This window comes from Felis catus, chromosome A1, assembly GCF_018350175.1.
Source record: "Felis catus isolate Fca126 chromosome A1, F.catus_Fca126_mat1.0, whole genome shotgun sequence".
NCBI classification, from domain to species: domain Eukaryota; kingdom Metazoa; phylum Chordata; class Mammalia; order Carnivora; family Felidae; genus Felis; species Felis catus.
The window spans coordinates 4,392,342-4,415,123 of record NC_058368.1 but is presented as its reverse complement, the minus strand read 5'-3'; the positions used below and the strand labels follow the sequence as shown (position 1 = coordinate 4,415,123).

At 44.2% G+C, this 22,782-nt stretch overlaps 1 protein-coding gene across 10 annotated transcripts in view; it reads left to right on the top strand.

Moving 5' to 3' along the window:
* The window catches only part of MIPEP (mitochondrial intermediate peptidase), a 200,559-nt gene that overhangs the window by 72,387 nt on the left and 105,390 nt on the right, over positions 1-22,782 (top strand). For 9 of the 10 annotated variants that reach the window (XM_045041790.1, XM_045041638.1, XM_045041906.1 and 6 more), the window contains 2 exons: positions 18,594-18,668; positions 21,725-21,844. The exons of the other annotated variant lie outside the window; for it this stretch is intronic. In XM_045041790.1, coding sequence (XP_044897725.1) covers positions 18,594-18,668; positions 21,725-21,844 — 195 coding nt within the window. The remainder of the gene's footprint in view (positions 1-18,593; positions 18,669-21,724; positions 21,845-22,782) is intronic. 10 annotated transcript variants of the gene reach the window in all.

The following is a 22,782-nucleotide window of genomic DNA, read 5'->3' as shown; positions in this document are numbered from 1 at the left end:
CACTCAGACGCCGCTTTTAATAAAGTTTAAATTTTTTCCCTAAGGCTCAACTTTTGTTATGCTTAGTCTTAGGTGCCCGACCTTTTTTTTTTTTTTTTTTTTTTTTTTTTTTTTTAATTTTTTTTTCGACGTTTTTTATTTATTTTTGGGACAGAGAGAGACAGAGCATGAACGGGGGAGGGGCAGAGAGAGAGGGAGGCACAGAATCGGAAACAGGCTCCAGGCTCTGAGCCATCAGCCCAGAGCCCGACACGGGGCTCGAACTCACAGACCGCAAGATCGTGACCTGGCTGAAGTCAGATGCTTAACCGACTGCGCCACCCAGGCGCCCCTATGCCCGACCTTTTTGATACTATTATAAATAGTATATTTTTAAAAATTATATTGTCTAATTGTTGCTGGTACTTAAAGGTGTTATTTATCCTTCTTTTATATATAGATCATATTTCCAGACACTTTGGCAAACTTTCTTTTTAATTCAGATAACTTACGTGTAGACTTTGTTACTTTTTCAACCAGTTAATTCTGCAAAAATGGTAATTTTACTTTCCCTTTTCAACTCCTACATCTTTTTATTTCTCTTTCTTGCCCTGTTTGACTTACTAGAACCTCCAGTACAATGTTGAATAGAAGCTGTGATATGGGCATGGTTTGCCTTTGTCCTGATTTCTAAAGGAAATGTTTTCAGTGTTTTAGCATAAAGAAAGATGTTTGCTGTAGATTTGGTGGAGATAGCAGGAAAAGGAGATTCCTTCCTATTTCTAGTTACTTTTTAAAAATTATCAATAGGTATTGCATGTTATCAGATGTGTGTGTGTGCGTGCACACGTGTGCACGTTCCATCTTTTCAGGTAATCGGGCTGTACTTTTTCTTTGAGCCATTCATATAGTGAGTGTTAAGCCATTTTTGTATGGCAGGATTAGATAGGCTTTGTCTTACTGTTTTTAACACAGTGCTGGCTTCAGTTTGCTAATGTTTTTTAATTTTTTTTTAACGTTTATTCCTTTTTTGAGAGAGAGAGCGAGAGAGTGTGAGTGAGAGAGGAACAGAGGAAGAGGGAGACACACAATCCAAAGCAGGCTCCAGGCTCTGAGCTGTCAGCACAGAGCCCGACATGGGGCTCGAACTCATGAACTGTGAGATCACGACCTGAGTTGAAGTTGGATGCCCAACCGACTGAACCACCCAGGTGCCCCGCTGATGTTTTTAATACAGAGGATTTTTGCATCTGTACTTATGAGAGACTGACTTGTGATTTTGCTTTGTCCCCTTGCTCTTTGCTGTGGGCTGGTAATAAGAATATACCATTTCATGAAATGAGTTTCCAAATGCTCCTTTTTTTTTTTTCCTGTTCCTTAGAAGTGCTTTTATAAAATTGTAATAATCTGTTTCTTGAAACTTTGTCAGAATTCATCTATAAAGCCACTCGGGGTCTATTATTTTCTCTGTGGGAAGATATTTTAAATGACTGATTCCTTAATAGTCCTAAGAGTCTTTGGGCCTTCTTTTCTTCTTAAGTAAGCTTTGCTAAGTTGTAATTTTCTGGAAATTCACCCATTTAATCCAAGTTTTCAAGTTTATTGGGATAAAGTTATTTATGGCATTCTTTCATCTTTCAAACCCTGCTCAATGTGTAGTTAAGTTATATCCTTTTCATTCCTCATATTGTTCTCTTGTTTTTTTCTCTATTAATTTTGGCAGAAGTTGGTCTTTTTACTGTTTTCAAAGAACTAATGCACACTCTGTTTATACTTTTTATTTTGTTTGTTTTAACATTAGTTTCTGTTTTATTATTCTCTCCTTCCTCCTTCTTTGTTTATATCTCTCAATCAAGGTACACACTGACCTAATTAAATTTCAGTACATCTAACATACCTGTTTAAATTTCGACGCCATAATTTTATTTTATTTTAAGTTTATTTATTTATTTTGAGAGAGAGTGCGTGCAACATACGCAAGCTGGGGGAAGGGGCAAAGAGGAGAGGTAGATCCGACGCAGGCTCTGGCTGTCAGCTGCAGAGCCCCATGTGAGCTCAGTCCCATGAACCTGTGAGATCATGACGTGAGTCGAAATCAAGAATTGGACACTTAACCAGCTGAGCCACCCAGGCTCCCAGGGCTATAATTATAAATTGTGCGGATACGGTGTTCTAGCTGCATGCCATGCTTTCAATACAAAATATTTCCAATGTTGCTGATTTCCATTGTAATTTCCTCTTCGAGCAACAAGTTGTTCGAAGTAAAGTTTAAAATTTTTAAACCTTTGCAGAGGAGTTATGATTTTTTTGTTTTGTTTTGTTTTGTTGTTGTTGTTCACCAATCTGTAACTAGTTAGTCTAACCAGTTTTGATTGTTTGCCGTTGTTGGTAGTTTACATCTTAGTGGATCATCGGTTTTTTGGAAATGTTTTGTGTGTGCTTGAGCACGTTGTATATTTTCTAATTATTGGGTCTGGGCTTTCATATAAGTGTGTTAAGTCAGTCTTTCAATTGTGTTGTTTAGATTTTTTACATGTAACTAGTTTTTTTGAACTAACAAAGATTGAGAGGTGGAGATCTTCCAGGATGATGTGTAGATCACCTTTTCACCTTACTTTTACCTATTTTTTCAAATTAGGACTTGATTTATTTAAGGCAATTTAGGTTTCCAGCAACCTTGAGGGGACAGTACAGAGGCTTCCCATATACTCCACGCCCCACACAGGTATACAGCTTCCCCCGTCATCAGCATCACCCAACAGAGTGGTACGTTTGTTACAGTTGAGGGACCTACACGGACACATGGTAATCACCCCAAGTCCACAGTTTACGGTATGGTTCACCCTTGGTTGTGTACATCCTGTGAGTTTGGACAAGTGTATAATAACAGGTATGTGTCATTATGGCCTCATACCCAGTATTTTCACTGCCTTGGAAATTTTTCTGTTTCTTTTTACTCTATGTACTTTGAGCATATATTTAAAAAAATTTTTTAATGTTTATTTATTTTTGAGAGAGAGAGAGCGAGAGTGGGGGAGGGACAGAGAAACAGGGAGACACAGAATCCAAAGCAGGCTCCAGGCTACGAGCTGTCAGCACAGAGCCCGATGCAGGGCTCGAACTCACGAGCCCTGACATGATGACCTGAGCTGAAGTCGGACGCTTGACCGACTGAGCCACCCAGGCGCCCTTAGAGCATATTTTATTAGATGCATAAACATACAGAATTGGTATATTTTTCTGAGGAGCTCCTTCTTTCTTCCTCATGTGTTGTCTTCTTAATTTTCATAATGCTTCATCTTAAAGTCTATTCTGATCATTTTTCAACCCAGCTATGTCACTAAGCATTAAATATAGTCATATGAGGGGCACCTGGCTGGCTTAGTAGTCAGTGGAGCATGCGGCCCCACATCTTGGGGTTGTGTGTTTGAGCCCCACCTTGGGCGCTGGGTGTAGAGATTACTTAAAAGTAAAAAATGTATAGTCTTTTGATTTTTGAGAGAAACCACAATTTTTATACAGTTTTGCCCATTAACCACTAAAACGCTTGTTGCTTGAGTCATCTTTGTCACAAAATATTTATCAGACAGTAAGTAATGGGAATGAGCATTTACTATTAAGTTCTATCCTATTTAATCCTATCTAGCAATGTATGAAGTGGGCACGTGGCTCTCCCCACTTTATGGAAACTGACTTAGGTTAAGTCACTTGCCAGAGGTCACACAATAGTAACATCGGGGTTGGTCTCTTAGTTTCCATTTGTCATCTATTAGTAGGTCTGTTAGGTTCACATCAGAACTTCCTCAAAGTTCGGTCAGAGTTGCTAAAATCTGTATTACAATGTGGGTGTTTTCTTTCCCCGGTTTTGCTGTGGTAGAAAATGGTTTCTACTTCTTACACAATCTGTCTCGGAAAATAAGAGACCCGTTTCCATTGTAGGTGTTATTTCTAGAACGTAGAAATCCAGTGCTTTCGTTTTGGAACCGTTCTGTGCTGCGTCACCGTAAGGTTACTCTGTTCCCTTACTTTGTGAAAGTCAGCCCAAAGCCAAAATTGCTTAAGATCTATTTCCAAGGAGACAGATAGGCTTGTCATAAATCTTCTTCTGTCTTTCCCTCTCGGGAGATACGAACAAGGATTGAAGGTAAAAATTATAGTGCAACTGGAACTAGATTAGTTTTGGCAGGTTTCAGTTGTTTTGAAACTTTTCTTATTTTCAGCGTTAATGCCTTTCAATTATGTCTAGACAGGAACGTGGAACTGGGAGGCAGAGGCGGGTCTGACCCTGCCTGCCCCCCACTCCCCCCCCCCGTGCCCCCCCCACACAGTTGACCTCTGGTCAGTTGCTGAACTTGTCTGAGACTTCTGCTCTTTTATATAAAATAAAAACTAAAAATTTAGAAGTTAAAAACTATGCCTCCATACTTACCTCAAGAACTCTATTCTGTCAAATTTAGTAATGTATGCAGACCAATATTATCGGAATTGTTTAAAGAAAAAAGTGGAATTGAGACCTCTGTCACACATTAAAATGTTACAATACTTCTGCTTTTCTCTGAACCATCAGCGAGTCCGTGATAACATGTAAGCATTTCTAAAGGTTCTTTCTTCTCATTACATCTCAATTTGTCAGAAAACAACACTAAAACTCATGTAAGTTGATAGCAATGTTACTTCCTGTGGATTTAGATCTGAGATTTTGTCTCTTTGGGACGAGGCAGCTTTTTCGTTATATCGATTATATGCCATCTGGATTACGGGTTAATAGCAAAACAGACTAGTCGCTGCGTGCCCAATCTAGTTGTTTTCCCACCACAGACACGCGCAGAGATTTAGCGCTTGGTATGGGATCAAGCTGTAGAACGCAAGCCGCTTTGATGCTTGGCTTTCTGCCTCCGAAGGCTTTTCTTGCTCCGGATGACCATGTCTCAGCAAGTTTATGTCATTAGATCCAGCATGTTCCCAAAGGATATCAATGGCCAGAGTTCTTTGCTTCGGGAAGAGTTGAATTATTACCATAACAAGGATTTGTACCAGAGGATGTCCGAACTTTTAATATTTATGCAGCCTTTACCGTAATAAATTTTCTAAGTGGTCATAAATAAAACAAGATATTTTATCATGGTGATGTGGCCCCGGAAGAATTTGATGCCAAAACTTTTAGCAAGATGTTATTTAAATTGGACTGGCGAGATTGTGAAGTGATAGAAAATGTCTGGCAAATTGATGAGGTTACATGCTTACAAGTTGAGCTCATGGAGAAGCATCCGGAGAATTCGAGTAATGCCAAGTTCCTAAGACATTTGCATTTTTTGATGATAGTCTGAAACCTTCCAAAAATGTTGTGCTTTTTTTTTCAAAGTTTATTTATTTATTTTTCAGGAAGAGGGAGAGCACACATGAGCCAGTGGGGGAGGGGCTGAGAGAGAGAGAGAGAGAGAGAGAGAGAGGGAGGGAGGGAGAGAGGGAACCCTAAGCGCTGACCGTGCGGAGCCCGATGCGGGCCTCAAACCCACAAACTGTGGGATCATGACCTGAGCCGAAATCAAGGGTCAGAGGCTGAACCGACTGAGCCACCCAGGTGCCCCTGTGCTTTCTTAATATAACAGAAAAGCTATTGTTATTTTAACAGTTTTGTTCCGCGTATGGTCAGCCGTCAGTGCGGCTCGTGTCTATCCCGAGAACACAGTAAGCGCCTTCCTTCCTCTGGGGAGGCGGTGTAGGTAAGGCTCACTGCACAATTGATGGTGTTTGAAGCTCTCAAGGAACTCAGTTGTTACCGGGACAATGATGTAACCTGTTGTCCGAGCCAAGCCACCGCTGGGAGGGAAGAGGGGCGCCCTTCGTAATCACACCCAAACAGACGGCCTAACCTGGGACGGTCAGGGCCACGCGCTGCGTGCGTGGTCACCGTTGCGATGACCGCGCTCAGCAAGACAGATGCGTTTGGTGCCGTGACTTGAATTTCATCCAGTTAGTTAATCCTGTGCTCAGGTGGACCGAATAACTCCTACCGCGTTGAGTCTTCTTACTAATTGCGATGGCGAATGCAAGGTGCCCGGCCTCAGAGGTGTCCTCTTTCTCGTGGTGCTACCTCCCTGTAGACAGTTCCGCTTGTAAAACCAGGAGGATTGAATTCTACCCACCTTTGTCGCGCAGCTAATTGTGATGATGTTTTTTGAAGTCAGAACATCTCAGACTTTACCATGCATAAAATCACCTGCAGATCCGGTTGAAATGTAGATTCTGATTCAGTGGGTGTGGAACGCCCAAGAATTTGTATTTCCGAGAAGCTCCCGGTTCATGCTGAGACTGCTGGTCTTTACTTGCTTTGGGCTTCACGGAGCTGGGTAATTATTGTTCTTATTATTCAAATTTTAATTATAAGCAGGAGACTAGACTTCACCTTCTTGACAGAAGGAAGGATCAATTTTACGGTCTTCTCTTCCTGGCCATAGTTCTGTTCTGGCACTAACAAAAAATTAAAAAGAACAGATGCGTGTGGGATCAGGCTCTAGGCTAGCCGTGTGCTTTGGGTGCACAGAGAAGGATGGGCCCTCTGGTCCCTAGGGTGCTTTCAAGGGAACTTTCACACCGTGGTGGCTGTGCCTGAGAGTCTGGTTGGGGCTCCAGAAATTTAAATTTAAACCACCGGATGCATCAATCGGATAAAGGATGAGTGAATGAACTAACGTCGAGAAATAGGAACTCTATACATAGCTGAACCCTGGGGTGAGGCAGTGTAGCCTCCCAGGCTCTGAGACTTGGGCCACAGTTTTGTACTTTACAGGGGGCTTGGCATTTGTTAGGAGAGCGACTGCTTTGTCTTTGTTGTAGTCCTGCCAAGCCAGATCTTATTTCTTCAGAAATAACACAAGGATTCTTATTTTTAAATAAAGATCAAAGATAGTTGTGGAAAAACTCATAATGAATTATTCAGATGCATTAGGTCACCGTAGCTAATTATTGGCATCTTAGTCTCCAGTTGTAGAAACATTTCTACCGTTTTCCTCTTTACCAGCGGGGATAAATACCCACAGTGTCTTTGTGTATTTTAGAGCGAGGGTGAATCTTTGAAATAGAAATACCACCACACTAATAGTATAGGAGGCATAATTAGAATAATAATTAGAGTAATTGCTTCTTGGACACTTTAAAAAATTTTTAATGTTTATTTATTATTTTGAGAGGGAGAGAGTAGCGGGGAGGAGCAGAGAGAGGGAGACACAGCATCTGAAGCAGGCTCCAGGCTCTGAGCTGTCAGCACAGAGCCTGACATGGGGCTCGAACCCATGGACCGCAGACCATGAGACCAGGACCTGAGCTGAAGTCAGATGCTTAACTGACTGAGCCACCCAGGCGCCCCCTCTTGGACACTTTTAGTAATGACCGTCTTCTCAATTCATTCCTCCCTTGTTCTGTCTGTACCTCTTCTGAGGTTCTTGGGGCGTTTCCCCTTGCATTGTTGGTGTCCGCATACATCCCTTTTCCTGTTCCTGGTAGCGGGAGCCGGAAGGGTCCCCAGCTGCTTAGTAGGGTCCCTCATGCACAGCGGGATGCTCGACGAAGATGAGCCCAGTGGGTCGGTCTCCCTCCCAAACCTGACTCGCCTTCACGGCTTTGTCCGCTTCCCTGGGCGGAGCTCTGCTCTGTACGCGCGGAAATCAGCCAGCGTCAAGCCAGGGCTGCTTCAGACCTGGCAATCCTCGATACGAGACAAAACCCCTGCAGGTGTGTCTGTAAAAGAAACCCAGGCTAGGGCTTAAATTATCTGACCTATAACGTTCATCCAGTGAATGTCATTTTGAAATCAATCCGCACTGGTGTTTTGTAACCTTGTTCAAAACAGTCTGCCCTTGTCGAGGTACCGGTGGCTTTAGAACACCGTGTCTGAACAGCTCTACCCTAAGATCGCTCGAAAGGCTGCAGACGGCTAAGCTTTGTCAAGGGTACGACTAGATGTACTGTTGTGTTTAATGAAAATGGCTCCGTGAAAACAGTACCGAGAGCAGGACATGCCTGGAAAGGAGCAAAGTAGAAATTTGCCTCTTCTTGCCGTAGGAAAAGAATTTTGCAGGGGAGCAGCGTGGGGTTCGGGCCCGGGATTGTTTGGCATTTCCAGTGTGGACTCTTATGCGAGGCTGGCCTGTCTTCCGTCTGCGGCGTGGCGGAGAACGGCAGGTGGTTAGCAGCCGAGAAGGCAGAGGGGCTTCGGGATGTGCTAATGCGGGGAGGACGCTAGAGAGAAGTGTCCCTCTGGAGCTCGGCCCATTTGTTTCCTGGCACATTAGTGCATTCGCGCTCGTGAGCTCCATCAGCTTGCGTGAGTGCGAAACCACCGCTCGGACCAAGGCACTCAATGGGTGGGGCCGAGGAAGCAGCCGGGGGCTGCTGGAGACCCGTGTCCAGAAAACCCGGGGGGCCTGCTGGCCTCTGGAGAGGAGAGTGCCGAGACGGGATTCAAAGAACTGAAAAGAAGCTTTCTGAAGGAACTGTGTATAAAGTTAGGATCAGCGGGAAGTGTCAAGACTAATGAGAACGATAACAGCTGCGTTTGTGCATTTTTAAAGAAGCTTTATTTGTAATAACTTTTCTTTTACATACGGTTTGCGTTTAATTTCCGTAGCAAACTATTTCCCAACTGGTGTCCGGTATATTAAATCTCTTGCTTCTGTAAAGATGTATTAGGGAGTGGAAACGTGTTCTGTGCTCAAATAATTTGGGGAAATGAGTGTAGAAATTAATTAAGATTTCTATCCTCAGAAGCGAGGACTGCTCATCACTTTTAATATGCCGATTTGAATTGGGAATCTGCAGGAAAGAAATGTATTTGGGGGGAATCTCATGGACCAATCTGACCTGCTTTGATCACTGTGTCTTTTGCCACAAAGCAGGGCCTCCCCTCAGTGAACACGGGCCTGGGACTCGGCCAGTGCCCAGCGAAGGTCGAGGAACTTCACACGTGGTTGGATTCCCTAGATACGAAATGACGACTGTAGGAAGAGTCTCTCACTTGTTTGGTTATTTAACTCATTTTTTAAAAAATTTTTTAATGTTTATTTATTTTTGAGAGAGGGAGAGACAGAGTGCAAGCTGGGGAGGGGCAGAGAGAGAAAGGGAGACACAGAATCCGAAGCAGGCTCCAGGCCCCGAGCTGTCAGCCCAGAGCCCGACGTGGGGCTCGAACTCACAAACCGTGAGATCGTGACCTGAGCCGAAGTCGGACGCTCAACCGACTGAGCCTCCCAGGCGCCCCTATTTGACTCGTTTTTAAGGACACATCTATAATTCCCTTCAGGAAGAGATGTGCATGGTGCTGTCTGTGGGACACTTTGAATGAAAAGCTTCATTTGTCTGTTTTTTCGTCTGTTCTCTCTTCAGTGGAAAGTTCACTGTGTACCTCAGACAAAATATACGCCACACAGAGATTCATCGTTTTTCTATCTAAAACTGTGGGATCGCAGGCCTAACCTCCATGCTGACCTCATTTTATCTTCCTGTCTTTCCTTCCCCATCTTAACTTCATCACCTGTTAATTAAATGCTAATTAATATTCACTGAAATTTTTATTATCACTGCTCATCCTTTTTTGGGAGGAACTTGTTGGAGTGTTAATAAAATTTTGCAAAGGGTTAGTTTTACCGCCAAGCGGCATTATACCTGAATTACGGTGTTGAATGAGGAGAGATACCTAAGTGAACTGAAAATAAATTTAAATCCTGTGGCTTAAAGAATAAAATGACAGAGATTTAAAGCACCATCTCCTTTAGGTTGACCAAAAGGGTCAAACTGCGTGGATTCCCATGCTGTTTACGGATGCGGTGTTTATATACTTTAAGTTCCTTTGTGAGTTTGCTTACCTTAGATAGTCAATGAGGGTTAGATACTGCATGTGATTCACATTCATAGACTTCCAAAGGAAATGAAATGGTAAAATACACAAATACATGATCTCGGTATATACTAAAAGCACCAATATATATAATGATCACTCAATATATATTAAAAGCATCCATTCACTCAATAAATTCTTAGTATAAGGTGCCATTCTAGGTACCATCCCCTCATTGGTAATTTAAAAATAATACTAAAAAAAAAAATACTAACGGGGCACCTGGGTGGCTCAGTGGGTTGGGCATCCGACTTCGGCTCAGGTCATGATCTCACGGTTCATGGGTTCGAGCTCCGCATTGGGCTCTGTGCTGACAGCTCAGAGCCTGGAGCCTGCTTCGGATTCTGTTCCCCCCCCCCCCCCTCTGCCCCTCCCCTGCTCATGCTCTCTCTCTAAAAAATAAATTAAAAAAACATTAAAAAAAATGTAAAAATAATACTACCAGCGCCTCCTAGAATATAAATTCCTTGAGAACTGAGATTTTTATCAATCTTATTCACTGATATATCAACTTTGCCTGTCACATGATGGGCAATGAATAAATATTTGTTGAGTGAACTGTCTTTCGGCTAAAACCTACTAACTGATACTCGTAGATGCCTGCATTGCAAGTTTCTTCATAATAATCTTTAACGGTGTCTGTGCCTGACTTAGTGGAGAGTAGTTCACCCTTGACAAAGCTCTACTGCCTTTCTTTTTCCTTTGGGAGCTAAAAGCCTAAGTGGTATTAGTGATGAAAGTCTGAACGGTTGGGCATGTCGAAGGTACACACAGGGCACCGCTTCCAAGCTGACCACAGGCAAAAGATAAAACCCTAACTTTTCTTGAGCTCTTACGAGAGTTGAGGTCACAGGCCCGTGAGGTGGCCTGAATCCCAGAGATGCAGACTGGCTCACCTGTGGCGAAGCATGGCGGAAGGCCAGGCTGCCTTGCAGAGGGGTAAGGAAAAACCAGAGAACATCTTCACAGGTTGTTGGGGGCCAAGTGTGGGCTGGCCTGTCAGTCCGGAAGAGCTGAGGGCCCCAATATAGAGGGAGTTCGCACCCCCCTGTAGGCTCTTTTCCATCGGCCGTCACCAGGTGTGCTGAGAACCTGTGGGTGCGGGGTGGGAGACCACCTGGGGCCACCCTCAGTGTTGCAGGCCTACAGGAGGTGACTGGCGTCTGTGCAGAAACAGCACAGAACCCTGCCTCCTTGGGCAAAGATCAAGAAAGCAACAGAATCAGACTCAGAGACTTGAGAATAACTAAGAACTAGCACAGCTTTAAAGGAACTATCAGAAGACAGGGATTTCAATCAGTCTGTTGAAGGAAAAGGTGGGCAACCTGTATGAACAGATGAAACAGGAGGTGGTGAGTGTGCGACCCGCCCAGATGGAAATGCAGGAAGTAAAGCCATGAGGTCGTATGAGAAGAATTCCTTTGAGGGGCTCATCCGTACACTTGACACAGCCGAGGGAAGAATGTGAGCTCCGTGAACTTAACGGGAGGCCAGTAGAAATTACCCAAGCTGAAATACAAGGGGGAGGAAGGAGTAGGGACAGGGACAGAACAGAGCATCCAAGAACTTTCGGGCAAATGGAGCTCCACAAAGGAGAAGAGAGAGCTAATAAGGCAGAAGAACTGTTTGAAGGGATAACAGCTGAGGATTTGCCCAAAATAATGAAAACCAAAGCCAGAGATCCAGGACGCTTTGAGAACCCCAAGCGGGACGGGTAACAAAGAGAACACACTTAGAGACTCCATAGTCAAAAATAAAGAGAACTCTGAAGGCAGCCAAAGGGGGAAAAAAAAAAAAAAAAGACATCAACAGATAGAAATTACAGCAGACTCCTCACCAGAAACTATGGAAGTTTGAACTATCAAGATCCATAGCATGAGATACGTCTGGTTAAAATGTCATCAGAAAAGGGAACATTTTCTGATTAGTAGCAGTGTTTTCTAAGTGAGAGCTGAACCCTACAGATGAAGAACTCAGTGTCTGATAACCAATTCTACCTAAAGTGATTTTCCGAATGAGCGTTGATGACCACGTTTTGCGGCAGACGTTGAAATCTGGAAGATAGGCTGATGACATGTTGGTGGACTTCAGGGTCCTAAAAACCTTAAAATAATCACCACGGTGGAGAAAGTATCCTCTTCTCAAGCTGGGCAATTTGAGGAGGCACGTGTGTTTCATCACACGTGTTCGGACTAGTTCACAACTGAAGAGAAATATAGATAGGAAACTATGAGAGAACATTTCCTTATGAGAGTGATCAAGTACACTTGATCACTGGGTGCCACGGGAAGAGGACCGTTCAGCCAAAATTCCTGTCTCCGAAGAATTTACGACTCTAAAACAGACCGTGTTTACAGGATATGTAGACAAAACAGTAACACATAAATAAAATTTGTCGAAATCCATGATGATTGTATTACCCAGGGCTAGTGTAATAGGGAATAATACTACCTACCCCCTACCACTTACTCAGCATCTAGTCTAACATAATATGTTTTTAAGTTACATTATGTTCAGTCCTCGTCTAATTCCGCCAAAATATTAACATCTTGCCAGTGAGGAAAGCGTGTCTTAGAGAAGTTCAGTACATCCTCCAACATTCTGCCGCTGTGCTGGTAAATGGTGCAGTTAGGATTCACACTTGGTTTAATCTGGCTCCGAAACCTGTTCTCTTTCCTTTACGCTCCAGTGAATCATAATAATGGGAGTTCAGAGGCAGGTGTTGGTTTAAGGCAGACCACGCTCTCAGCTCTCCTCTAACGAGTCTAAGAAGAAGGTTCCTGGAAGGAATGGTATTTCTGGATATGGGATGATGTGAAGTAGCCATTTTAGCAGGCAGAAGTTAAGGATGCTGGAAATACCACTCTGGAAAACAGTATGGGGGTTCTTCAAAAAATTAAAGATGGAACTGCCCTACGACCCAGCAATTGCACTGCTGGGAGTTTATCCAAAGGTCATAAAAATGCTGATTCGAAGGGACACATGCACCCCAGTGTTTACAGCAGCACTATCAACAATAGCCAAATTATGGAAAGAGCCCAAATGTCCATCAACTGACGAATGGATTAAGAAGATGTGGTGTATATATACAATGGAATACTACTTGGCAGTGAAAAAGAATGAAATCTTCCCGTTTGCAACAACGTGGATGGAACTAGAGGGTATTATGCTTAGCAGAATAAATCAGTCCGAGAAAGACAGATATCGCATGATGTCACTTATATGTGGAATTTGAGAAACTCAACAGATAAACGAAGGGGAAGGGAAGGAAAAAAGAGGGACACAAATCATAAGAGACTCTTCAATACAGAGAACAAACTGAGGGTTGCTGGATGGGGGAAGGGTGAGGGGAGAGGCTAAATGGGTGATGGGCACTGGGTGTCATAGGTAAGAGATGAATCACTGGGCTCTACTCCTGAAGCTAAGACTGCACTGTGTAACTAACTTGAATGTAAAAAAAAAAAAAAAAAAAAAAAAAAAAGATGCCAGAAATAGCCTGAAAGACCCAAGACAGCCGTCCCGTTGTGCCATTTCTTACATCATTCTTTAAAAAAAAATTTTTTTTCTTAATGTTTGTTTATTTTTTAGAGAGCACAAGCAGGGAGGGGCAGAGAGAGAGAGAACGAGACACAGAATCCGAAGCGGGCTCCAGGCTCTGAGCTGTGAGTGCAGAGCCTGATGTGGGGCTTGGACCCCACAGACCATGAGATCATGACCGGAGCCGAAATTGGGTGCTCAGCCACCTGAGCCACCCAGGTGTCTCATAACATCATTGCTTACCCGAATTAGTCGATCTGAACTTTATTCTTGATTTATAGCATTCTTCGTATGCTAGTAGGATTCCTTTCAATCTTGAATGCAGATGGCAGCGTCCAGATCCCAAGGAGAACTGGGAATAACATGTCATCGTTGGGATCGGAGGCTTAGTGGTCCATGAACGTACTTCCTACCTTGGAAATTACAAAGATTGAAGTAGAATCTGCTAAAAAATGCAAGGGATGAGGGGCGCCCAGGTGGCTCAGTTGGTTGAGTGTCTGTCTGACCCTTGGTTTCCGCTCAGGTTGTGAACTCATGGTTCGTGGGTTCGGGCCCCGCGTCGGGCTCTGTGCTGACAGCGCAGAGCCTGCCCGAGATTCTCTCTCTCTCTCCCTCTCTTTCTCTGTCCCTCCCCCACTTGCGCTGTCAATGTCATCTCAAAATAAATAAACTTAAAAATTAAAGAAAAAATGCAGTTGATGATACGGTGAAACAGTTATTTCTGATGCTATGGGCTTTTATAAATTTTTAATTTAATGTAATGAAAACTAATTGCAGTACTGTTTGAGGTTCGGGTATCTTAAATGCATTTTTATTTATATATCATTGCTCATTACCTGAAGCTTGGATGCATTCGTATTGTTTCTTCAGTGTATCAAATGTGAGTGTCTTCACATTAGGAGACCGTTGAAATATCTGTGCTACTCGGTAGATACAACCACTTCCAGAAGGACAGCAAAATTTGGTTGATTTCATCGTTGATTATCATGACTCTGGGGCAGAGGGAGAAGGAGACACAGAATCGGTAGCAGGCTCCAGGCTCCGAGGCATCAGCACAGAGCCTGACGCGGGGCTCGAACTCAGGAACCCTGAGATTATGACCTGAGCCAAAGTCAGATGCTCAACCGACTGAGCCACCCACGCGCCCCCAGGAAACATTTTTCTAATTTGAAATTTAAGATTTAACTTCTAAATATTTTTATTAAAAAGATTCTCATATAACTTGAAAATCAATTTGTATGGTATTTAAAGTTTTGTCCTATTTTTGTTCTTGTAAGAAAAAGAGGAAGTACTTTCTAAGAGAATAACATAAACATAGGCATGCTTCATTTTCTTGTGCTTCCCTTTATTGTGCTTTTCAAATGTTACATTTTTTACAAATTGATGTTTTGTGGCAACTTTGCACCAAGCAGGTGTGCGGGTGCCGCATTTCCAACAGGGTTTGCCCCCTTTGTGTTTCTGTGTCACATTTTGGTAATTCTTGCGGTATTTCAAACTTTCGTTATTAGTGAATTTGTCACAGTGAGCTGTGATCGGTGATTACAACTCACCGAAAGCTTAGAGGACGGTTAGCATATTTTAGTAATGAAGTATTTTTTAATTAAAGTATATATATTTTGTTTTGTTTTGTTTAGGCATAATGGTATTGCCCACTCAATAGGCTACAGCATAGTGTAAATGTAACTTTTGTATGCACCGGGAAACCCCAGAATTCATTTAACTGGCTTTATTGTGATACTCACTTTGATGTGGAGGTCTGAACTAAAACTGCGGGAGATACAGCAGCGGTGACAAGCTTATGTCCGTTCCAGCCGCTGAAATGCGCTGATTAATTTCAATAGACGAAGAGCCAAAATCCATTGATCAAGAGCCACACTAGATTTTTATTCATTTTTAAGTTTCTATTCAAATTCCACTTGGTTAGGGTACAGTGTAGTATGAGTTTCAGGTGTACGAAACAGTGATTCAGCACTCCCGTCCAGTACCCAGTGCTCCTCACGAGGGAATCTCTAGTCCCCCAAACTAGGTTTTTAAAAAATCTGTTTACCTGTTTACACCTCACGTGCTATAAACATACTATTTAATTTGCGACTTGGTGGATTTATGATTCTTTTCTTTGAACCAGTCTACCCCCATCGTACGTAACTTCTACTTACATTTTTGGTAAAACGTTCTTGAATTTACTACGGAATGTAGAGTGGGCCTTGAAGACATAATTTTGGTAGGTTTGTTTGGAGCTATCCCTTGATTTTGAAATAATCACAGATTCACGGGAAGCGGCACAAAGTGACCCGCAGGTCCCATGTCACCTTCACCAGCAATGGTACTCACTTCCTCAAGCGGTGACTTTTTGCATCACTACAGCAGCCCACGTGTCTCCTTTTTACTACGTAAGTTTTGATGAACTGTTTTTAGCTGTCCTTGTTCTTACATGGTGTCTTTCTTCGCATCTTTTGTTTTATTGTAAACCCGACAAGGAAAGAATTAAGCCTCATTAAATTTGTTCTTTAACGTGTGCCATTTCTATGGGGGTTTGTCCCCGAGGGGTTGGCCTGTCAAGACTTCAAACGGAAAGGGGTATGTTGGGTTTGGGTCTGGGATCCAGAACTTGCCATTTCCATATCATTGTCTAGAGAACAGAAGGAGTAAACCTTTCACAGTTGCCTGGCCTGCTGTGGGGCCCCCGGCTCCTCGTTTCCCCACACCCCCTCCAGCGGGGGCACCCCGCCACGGGCCTTGCCACCCCTGCGTCTCCCACTGCTGACTGGATGTTCCTTCTCATCCACCGTCCACTCCCCCATCCCCGGTGCTGCCGCATCCCAGGCCCCATTGGGATCCCAGAGCTCCCCCAGGGCTGATGATTCAGTGGACCACTCTCCCCAACTTTCTCTGACTTCCTTAAGCCTCAGAATCCACCTCGTCGCCTAGGAGACGCCCGTCCGGGGAGCCCTACACCCGAGCGGCCTCTCGCCTGTGGTCTGTGCAGCGTCCCCTTCTTTTTCAAGGACCTCAGGCTCCCATGGCCTCTTCTCCAGTTTGTGTCCCTCTAGGCCTCATTACCTTCAGCCTGTCTTGAGCCTGCTTGTGCATTTCCCAACCTCAAACAAGAGCTTCCTCCCCTCTGCCCCTACTGCCCTCACCCTGCTCCTCTCCGCACACTTCTGGAGACAGTGCTGGGTCATATGTATTCACCGTCTCTGGGTCTCACCTCCCACTCAGCTCAAGCCGTCTAGAGCGGTGCCCCTGCCCCTGTCATTCCGGCAGTTGCTTAGGTTGCTGACGTGCGTCACTGGTGCACTAACTATAGCCTCCTGTTTTTTCCTGATCCACTTCCGCCTTCCTCCTATCCAGTGTCTCCTCTGCAGCCAAAGGGATCTTTCAGAAACACAAACCTGACCTCGTGACTCCTCTGCTTTAAACTCCCCAGCGGCTTACCCCGAGGACTCCCGAGGGTGGCGACCAGTGTCCCCGCTTGGCTCCTGCCTGCCTCTCCAGCCCGGTGGGACCCCCTTTTCCTGCCCACGGCTCTTTCACCTCCTGCCGGCAGCCTTCCTCTTCTCTGCCTGGGATGCTCCTTGCTCCCGGCCGCCCATCCCTCGTCTCGTTCATGCCCGCTCGTTTTGCACATTGCACTTGTACGTGACTTCCTCATCTTAGCCCGTCTGCGCTGTTTTCTCCTACCGACCTGCATGCTTTTCCATCTTAGCACTGACCCCAGTCGGTGACTCCTAAAAATTGTGCCTACGTGGGTAATGCCAGCTTGTGAAGCTTGCGGGGCCGGGGCCCTGTCTGGTGGCCCTTTTGTGTCCCCGATGCCTGATACAGTGCTCGTCCACAGTACCCTTCATTTTTGGGTAAATGAGAAAATGCCATCCTGCCACATAGACTTTTCGAGAATGGAAACAAAACTCTTAAAGCTTTGTGAGTCATAAAAAACCCAAGCGTCGCGCGAGTCCCGTCAGCGGAAGGTATCACGTAAAGTAAGGGTTTAGGGAAACCTGAACGTTCTGGTACGAGTTCTTGGCATAGATGACTTAACTGAGTCTTGACCTTTTAAAATCCCGTCTGAGGAAATTTTTGTTTCACTCAGGATGGCCGCCCCTGGTGTGAGAAAGCCCCAGGCCTTTCACCTGCACTGGAGTGTGGACTCGACAGCCTTAAACTTTCCTTTTTTCTTTTCTTTCTTTTGCCTTGTTTGCCTTTCTTACGGCCAAACAGAAAGAGGAGAGAACAGGCTTTGTTGTCTGAGCCTCCGTCACGTCCTGGTGTAGTCTTTCACTCAAGGAGCCCTTTGAAATGATTGTTCTCGTGTTCGTTCCTTTCTTCCGGAAAGATTTACTGAGCATCTGCTGTGGGGCGGGCACTCCGAGGAGATACACACCCCTAAATCGCCGTGCCCGGCGCCCCTGCCAGCAGACCGCTCCCGCTGCCCTCCTTCGGGGGTTCATGTGCACCGCTGGAGTGCTGGTAACCCGCCTTGTGCCTCCCTGATGTGTTTCTCTGTAGGGAGGCTTCTCGCGTCATTTAGATTATAAGTAGAGTTGCGCAGAGTGGTCACCTTTTTCAGGAAACGTCAATATTAGTGACTTTCAAGTAGAGCCAGTTGACCGACGTGCTTCCTCGACCAGATTGTTATTTTATTTCTACGTGAGTATGTGCTGCTGTGTGATGAGGCCTAATCGGTCTCAGGCAGGAAGCCCCGAAGCAGACAGGGCCATGACACTGAGCTTCCAAGTTCTGCACCTCTCTCAGGCTGGAAAATAAAAGAGAATGTGCAATTCACCGTCATGGTCATTTGTTGGGACAGCCAGTCAGCTTCAGTGCAGGCTGACACCCGAGAATTGCCGTCTGTTTTCTGACACTTCACTCTTTTATTCCTGTCATCCGTTGTTGTATGCACTTAAGAGCCAACAGAGCACTCGGACAGGCTTCCACTGGTAACAGCGGTACAGAAAAAGCGTCAACTTTTACTAAGGCTTTCAATAGACGTTTAGAGGTCGACGCTACCAGGCTCTTTGCCCACGGCACTGTCTTTGCGTGTACAGACCTTGATTTGACAGCCACTGCGATTAAATTCTATGAATTTTTGCGTCTGATGTCATTTTTAACTCTCTTGCCTGATAAGCAGCCAGTGCGGTGACTTGGAAAGCAGTTGACTCACACATGTGTTCTTTTGTCTTTCAAGTCACTGCCCAAAAATATGGTGTCTCGGCTTTGTGAGTCCAAAAAGGTGGGTGCTGCAGCCGATATGCAACTTCAGGTATGTATGTCCCTTTGTTCTCACGTTTTCCAGAGCAGTTATTCAAAATAAATATGTAACTTTAAATTCTTGCCAGCGCTCCACCTTGATTATAATAATTATGCTTCTAACACATCTTTCACCTGAGTTCAAAGAACTTGACCAAAACCGACTCATTCAGGCCTCGCACTGTCCTTGGGAAATGGACGTTGAATAAGTTTATTTCCCAGTTTCAGCCGGGAAAGTCCAAGCACGGAGGAGTCACATGACTTCTAACTCCTACATTTCAGCCTGCAAGTTACGTTTTTAGTCACTGTCTTTTTAAAAATTTTTGGTTTTGACGTGAAGTTTAAACAGTGAGGATTGTTAGTTTTAGATAATATTCAAAGGCAGTCTTCTCGGTTTCCAGATAGAGACTAGAAAAATTTTATGAACCATCTGGATGTCAGGTCTACACGATACCAGATGTTCAGGTTACTTTAATTGCTCAGATTGTTTATCGCATTCTTGCTCTTCATCAGATCTGGAGAATTCTATAAACACAACCCAAACACCCGTCTTTCATGTCAGGCAGTGTTCGCTTTTATAATGGTCCAGCTACCTATTTCAAAGTGCGGGCACCATTTAATTGCTTTATGGCTTTGTAGAATTCAGCCTTTACGAACTCTGTTTATGTTGCACTTTCAAATATACATTCGAAGAAAATGCATGCTATCGAGAAAACCATGGCCTTCCACTTGAACTTCCGTTATTTAATGCCCATGCCTATCAGTATAATTTTAAAAGGATTTCTGCGTTATTCGAAACATTTTCAAGTTATTTGAAAATTTCTGCATTACTGAACTTCAAGTCTTTTGATTTGCCGATATCTATAGTGGAAGCTCTGCCCTTGTGGCTTTCTTTCTGAGTAATTGTTCCAAGGGTTTTCTTTCAAAAGGAAAACCAACCTTTCCCTCCTTCCACCCTCCAAAGAGAGTACCCCCCACCGAGAGACGCAGAGGAAGAGAGAAAGAGAGGGAGGCAAGTGCTTGCCAGACAGCTGCCCCTGCAGGCTTTCCTGTCCCACAGCAGTCCCCTTGCACGCTGCAGACACACGAGGCTGGAAAGGAAATGAACTGGGTCTGGTGTCTAGGGAGGCATACACAGTGTTCTGAAAATTGTAATTTTCTTTCTTTTCTTTTCTTTTTTTTTTTTTCTGTTGCGCATTGTTTTAAAAATGGGCTCCTGTTTTTTCTGTGGCTCTGAGGTTCTTGGTCCCAGGAGAGCATGACTCGCTGGGTAGGCAGGTAGACTCATCACTCTCAAATTGTTTGGTGAGCAGCAGGTGAGGGTGAGACACACGCGCATTGCGTTTATTTTGCTCTGCTTTTGTCATTAAAAAAAGTCATTTCGGGGCACCTGGGTGGCTCAGTCAGTTAAGCAACTGACTTCGGCTCAGGTCATGACCTCACGGTTCGTGGGTTCAAGCCCCGCATCGGGCTCTGTGCTGACAGCTTGGAGCCTGGAGCCTGCTTCAGATTTTGTGTCTCCCTCTCTCTTGGCCCCTCCCCCACTTGTGCTCTGTCTCTCTCTCTCTCTCTCTCTCTCAAAAATAAATAAAATGTAAAAAAAAAAAAAATTAAAAAAAAAAAGTCATTTCATACTTGCGTATGGAAGGCATAGCTGTAGGAGTGAACCTTCTGAGTTCAGATTTGTTTGTAGATTGAGGCCAAAAAAACCCCTCACACCTTAGTGGAGGTTAGAATTTAACTTTCGATTCCTGATAATTTATTCTGTTGGAATATGGACAAGACGTGGGTGAGTAATTTAGGCTCCTCTGATTTCTCTCTGCATGATTACTCATTATAGAATATGGAATTGAAAGAGCTGTAGTTAGCTATATGCTTAGATTACCACTTAGAGTGAAGCAATATTTATATTTAGGAGATGTCTATATTTTTCTAGGAGAGGTTTAAGCTTGACTTATAATTTGGAACCATAATTCTATATCTAGAGGAAGCCAAAAGCTGGAGGTCATTTAAATTTTTTCTTTTATCCAAACTAATCCTCAGTTCTTTTAAGTCAACAGCTGCACATTCTCTGCAAATTCCGTTTTCAAGTCAGAAAGATACATATCAGAAACATAATTGCGTGTCAGAATCTTTCCTTTAAAATCAAGCCTTTTCTACTTTCTTGCTTCAGGTGAACTCCACGCAAACACTAGTATTCGAGCCAGATGTCCCGGGGAGAAAGCACTTTTATCTTTACGTTAGGTTTTCTACGTGCAGTTTCGTTTTTCGGAACTTTGTGAGCTGCCGATTTCACGTGCAAACTAACGCTTTCTTCTCCTGTCGTGTTTCGATGGCCTGTGTCCTCCACTCAGAGGTGAGGGAGCCTTCTCTCCCGGTCACCTCGTGGCCCAGAACTGCCCGCGCACAGCAGCTGTTTTCTTGGTATCTGCTGACACCAGGTGTGGGAGCTGGCTGGACCCGGGCTCCAGACTCCCCAACAGCTGCGCCAGAATTCTTTGTAACGTCCCTACTCACCCGTCGCAAGAGAGTCGTTCTTCCTTCACCTCGCCCCATCTGTTTAACGTTCCGTCCCTTCTCGTCACAAAACGTGGATTCGGACCATTTCATTTCTCTCATTTAAGATATATCAGGATTCCAGGAAGAAACCACGCAGGATGTATTAGATCCAGAGGGTCACAAGTTGGAACTTTATTATTTTTCTCCTATTTCCAACTATATACTTTGCGTATATCTATAGATATCAACGGGCCAACTTCCAGTTTTGTGGTCACAAATTTAATTTACTACGTTGTACGTAAAGAGTACCTTATAGATACAGTTCAAAAAATTTTAATATCCCTCATCACGAAAAGGCTGACAGCTTTCCTTTTCACCATTAGCATGGTCTGAATTGTGGTTCAAATTACATTTCAAGCCATATACGTTTATATTTGTGAACGTTACGTATACGTAACTTACATGTACTTCTTCTTCTGATACACTTCTAACACCTTTGCGTCTAACCCATTGCGTCTTAGATGTAAGGCTGGACTGCCAGAACTAAGTGGACGTTTTCATCTTTCTTAGGTCTTTTATGCCGCCCTGGATCAGATCTACCATGGGAAGCACCCCCTGACGGCATCGACCACAGACATTCTCAGGGAAACCCAGGAGAAATTTTATGGCTTACCATACGTTCCAAATACCGTGAGTCTCGCATCTTGATCCTGCCGTGTGCCGTCGAATGGTTCAGCAAGTGTCTCCGTCAGAGGGAGTAGGTTGTGGTCCCTTACCCCTTGCAGAACCTGAAATCGCTACATTTGTGCCGAGGTTTTGTATGGGGCAAATGCTAGCAGTTGCCTGGCTCATTTAATATCTCTAGCCATCCATTTATAATGCTTATTTTCTTCCTGCTAGCAATGTGTTTCTGGATGCCTGGGAAGGTAAGCGGTGAAAAAGGTCATTGGAGTTAGTCTATAGTTCTTTTTTGTCATTTTCCTACAATGAGAACAATGGTTAGCGATACGAGATGAATGTGATTATCAGCCCCTAATCATTTTCACTGCAAAGGGAATTGACATTTACTGAGTACCCTGTTTGCATCAGGGATTATGATAGAAGTTTTGCGTATCTTCTCTCATTTAGTGTGGTCTGTCAGCATAGAAGGCAGGGGTGTTGTTAACCATTTATTGAGAACGCAGTGCCAGACTCCAGCTGGCTGCTTTGCAAGAGAACCTCTGATTGCTCTCTCATAGTGCTTAGGCAGAAAAGAGGCTTTATGGAATCTCATCACTGAAAGATACAAGGGTATATCTGGTTTCAGGTAAGTTGGATCTGGTTAGTGCTTACAAAATACCGTTCGAGAAGTTTCTCTTTCTTTCCATTTCTCAGGCTTGTCCTTCTTGGGGTTCATTTCGTCCTCGGGCGGGCTGCCCTGACTAGGTGGGGCGGTGGCTGCCGGGAGGGCCTGGTTTGGATCGTCTGGCTTAGCCAGTCTGATAGCACATTTGGAGGCACTCTGTGATCTGTACAACGCTGAACACGTGTTGTTACAGTATTGGGTGCCAGCACCCGTGCTAAGAGGCTCTTCAGTGAACCGTAATTGTCCAGGGGATGTTCAGGTCCTGACACTCAAACGTACATTG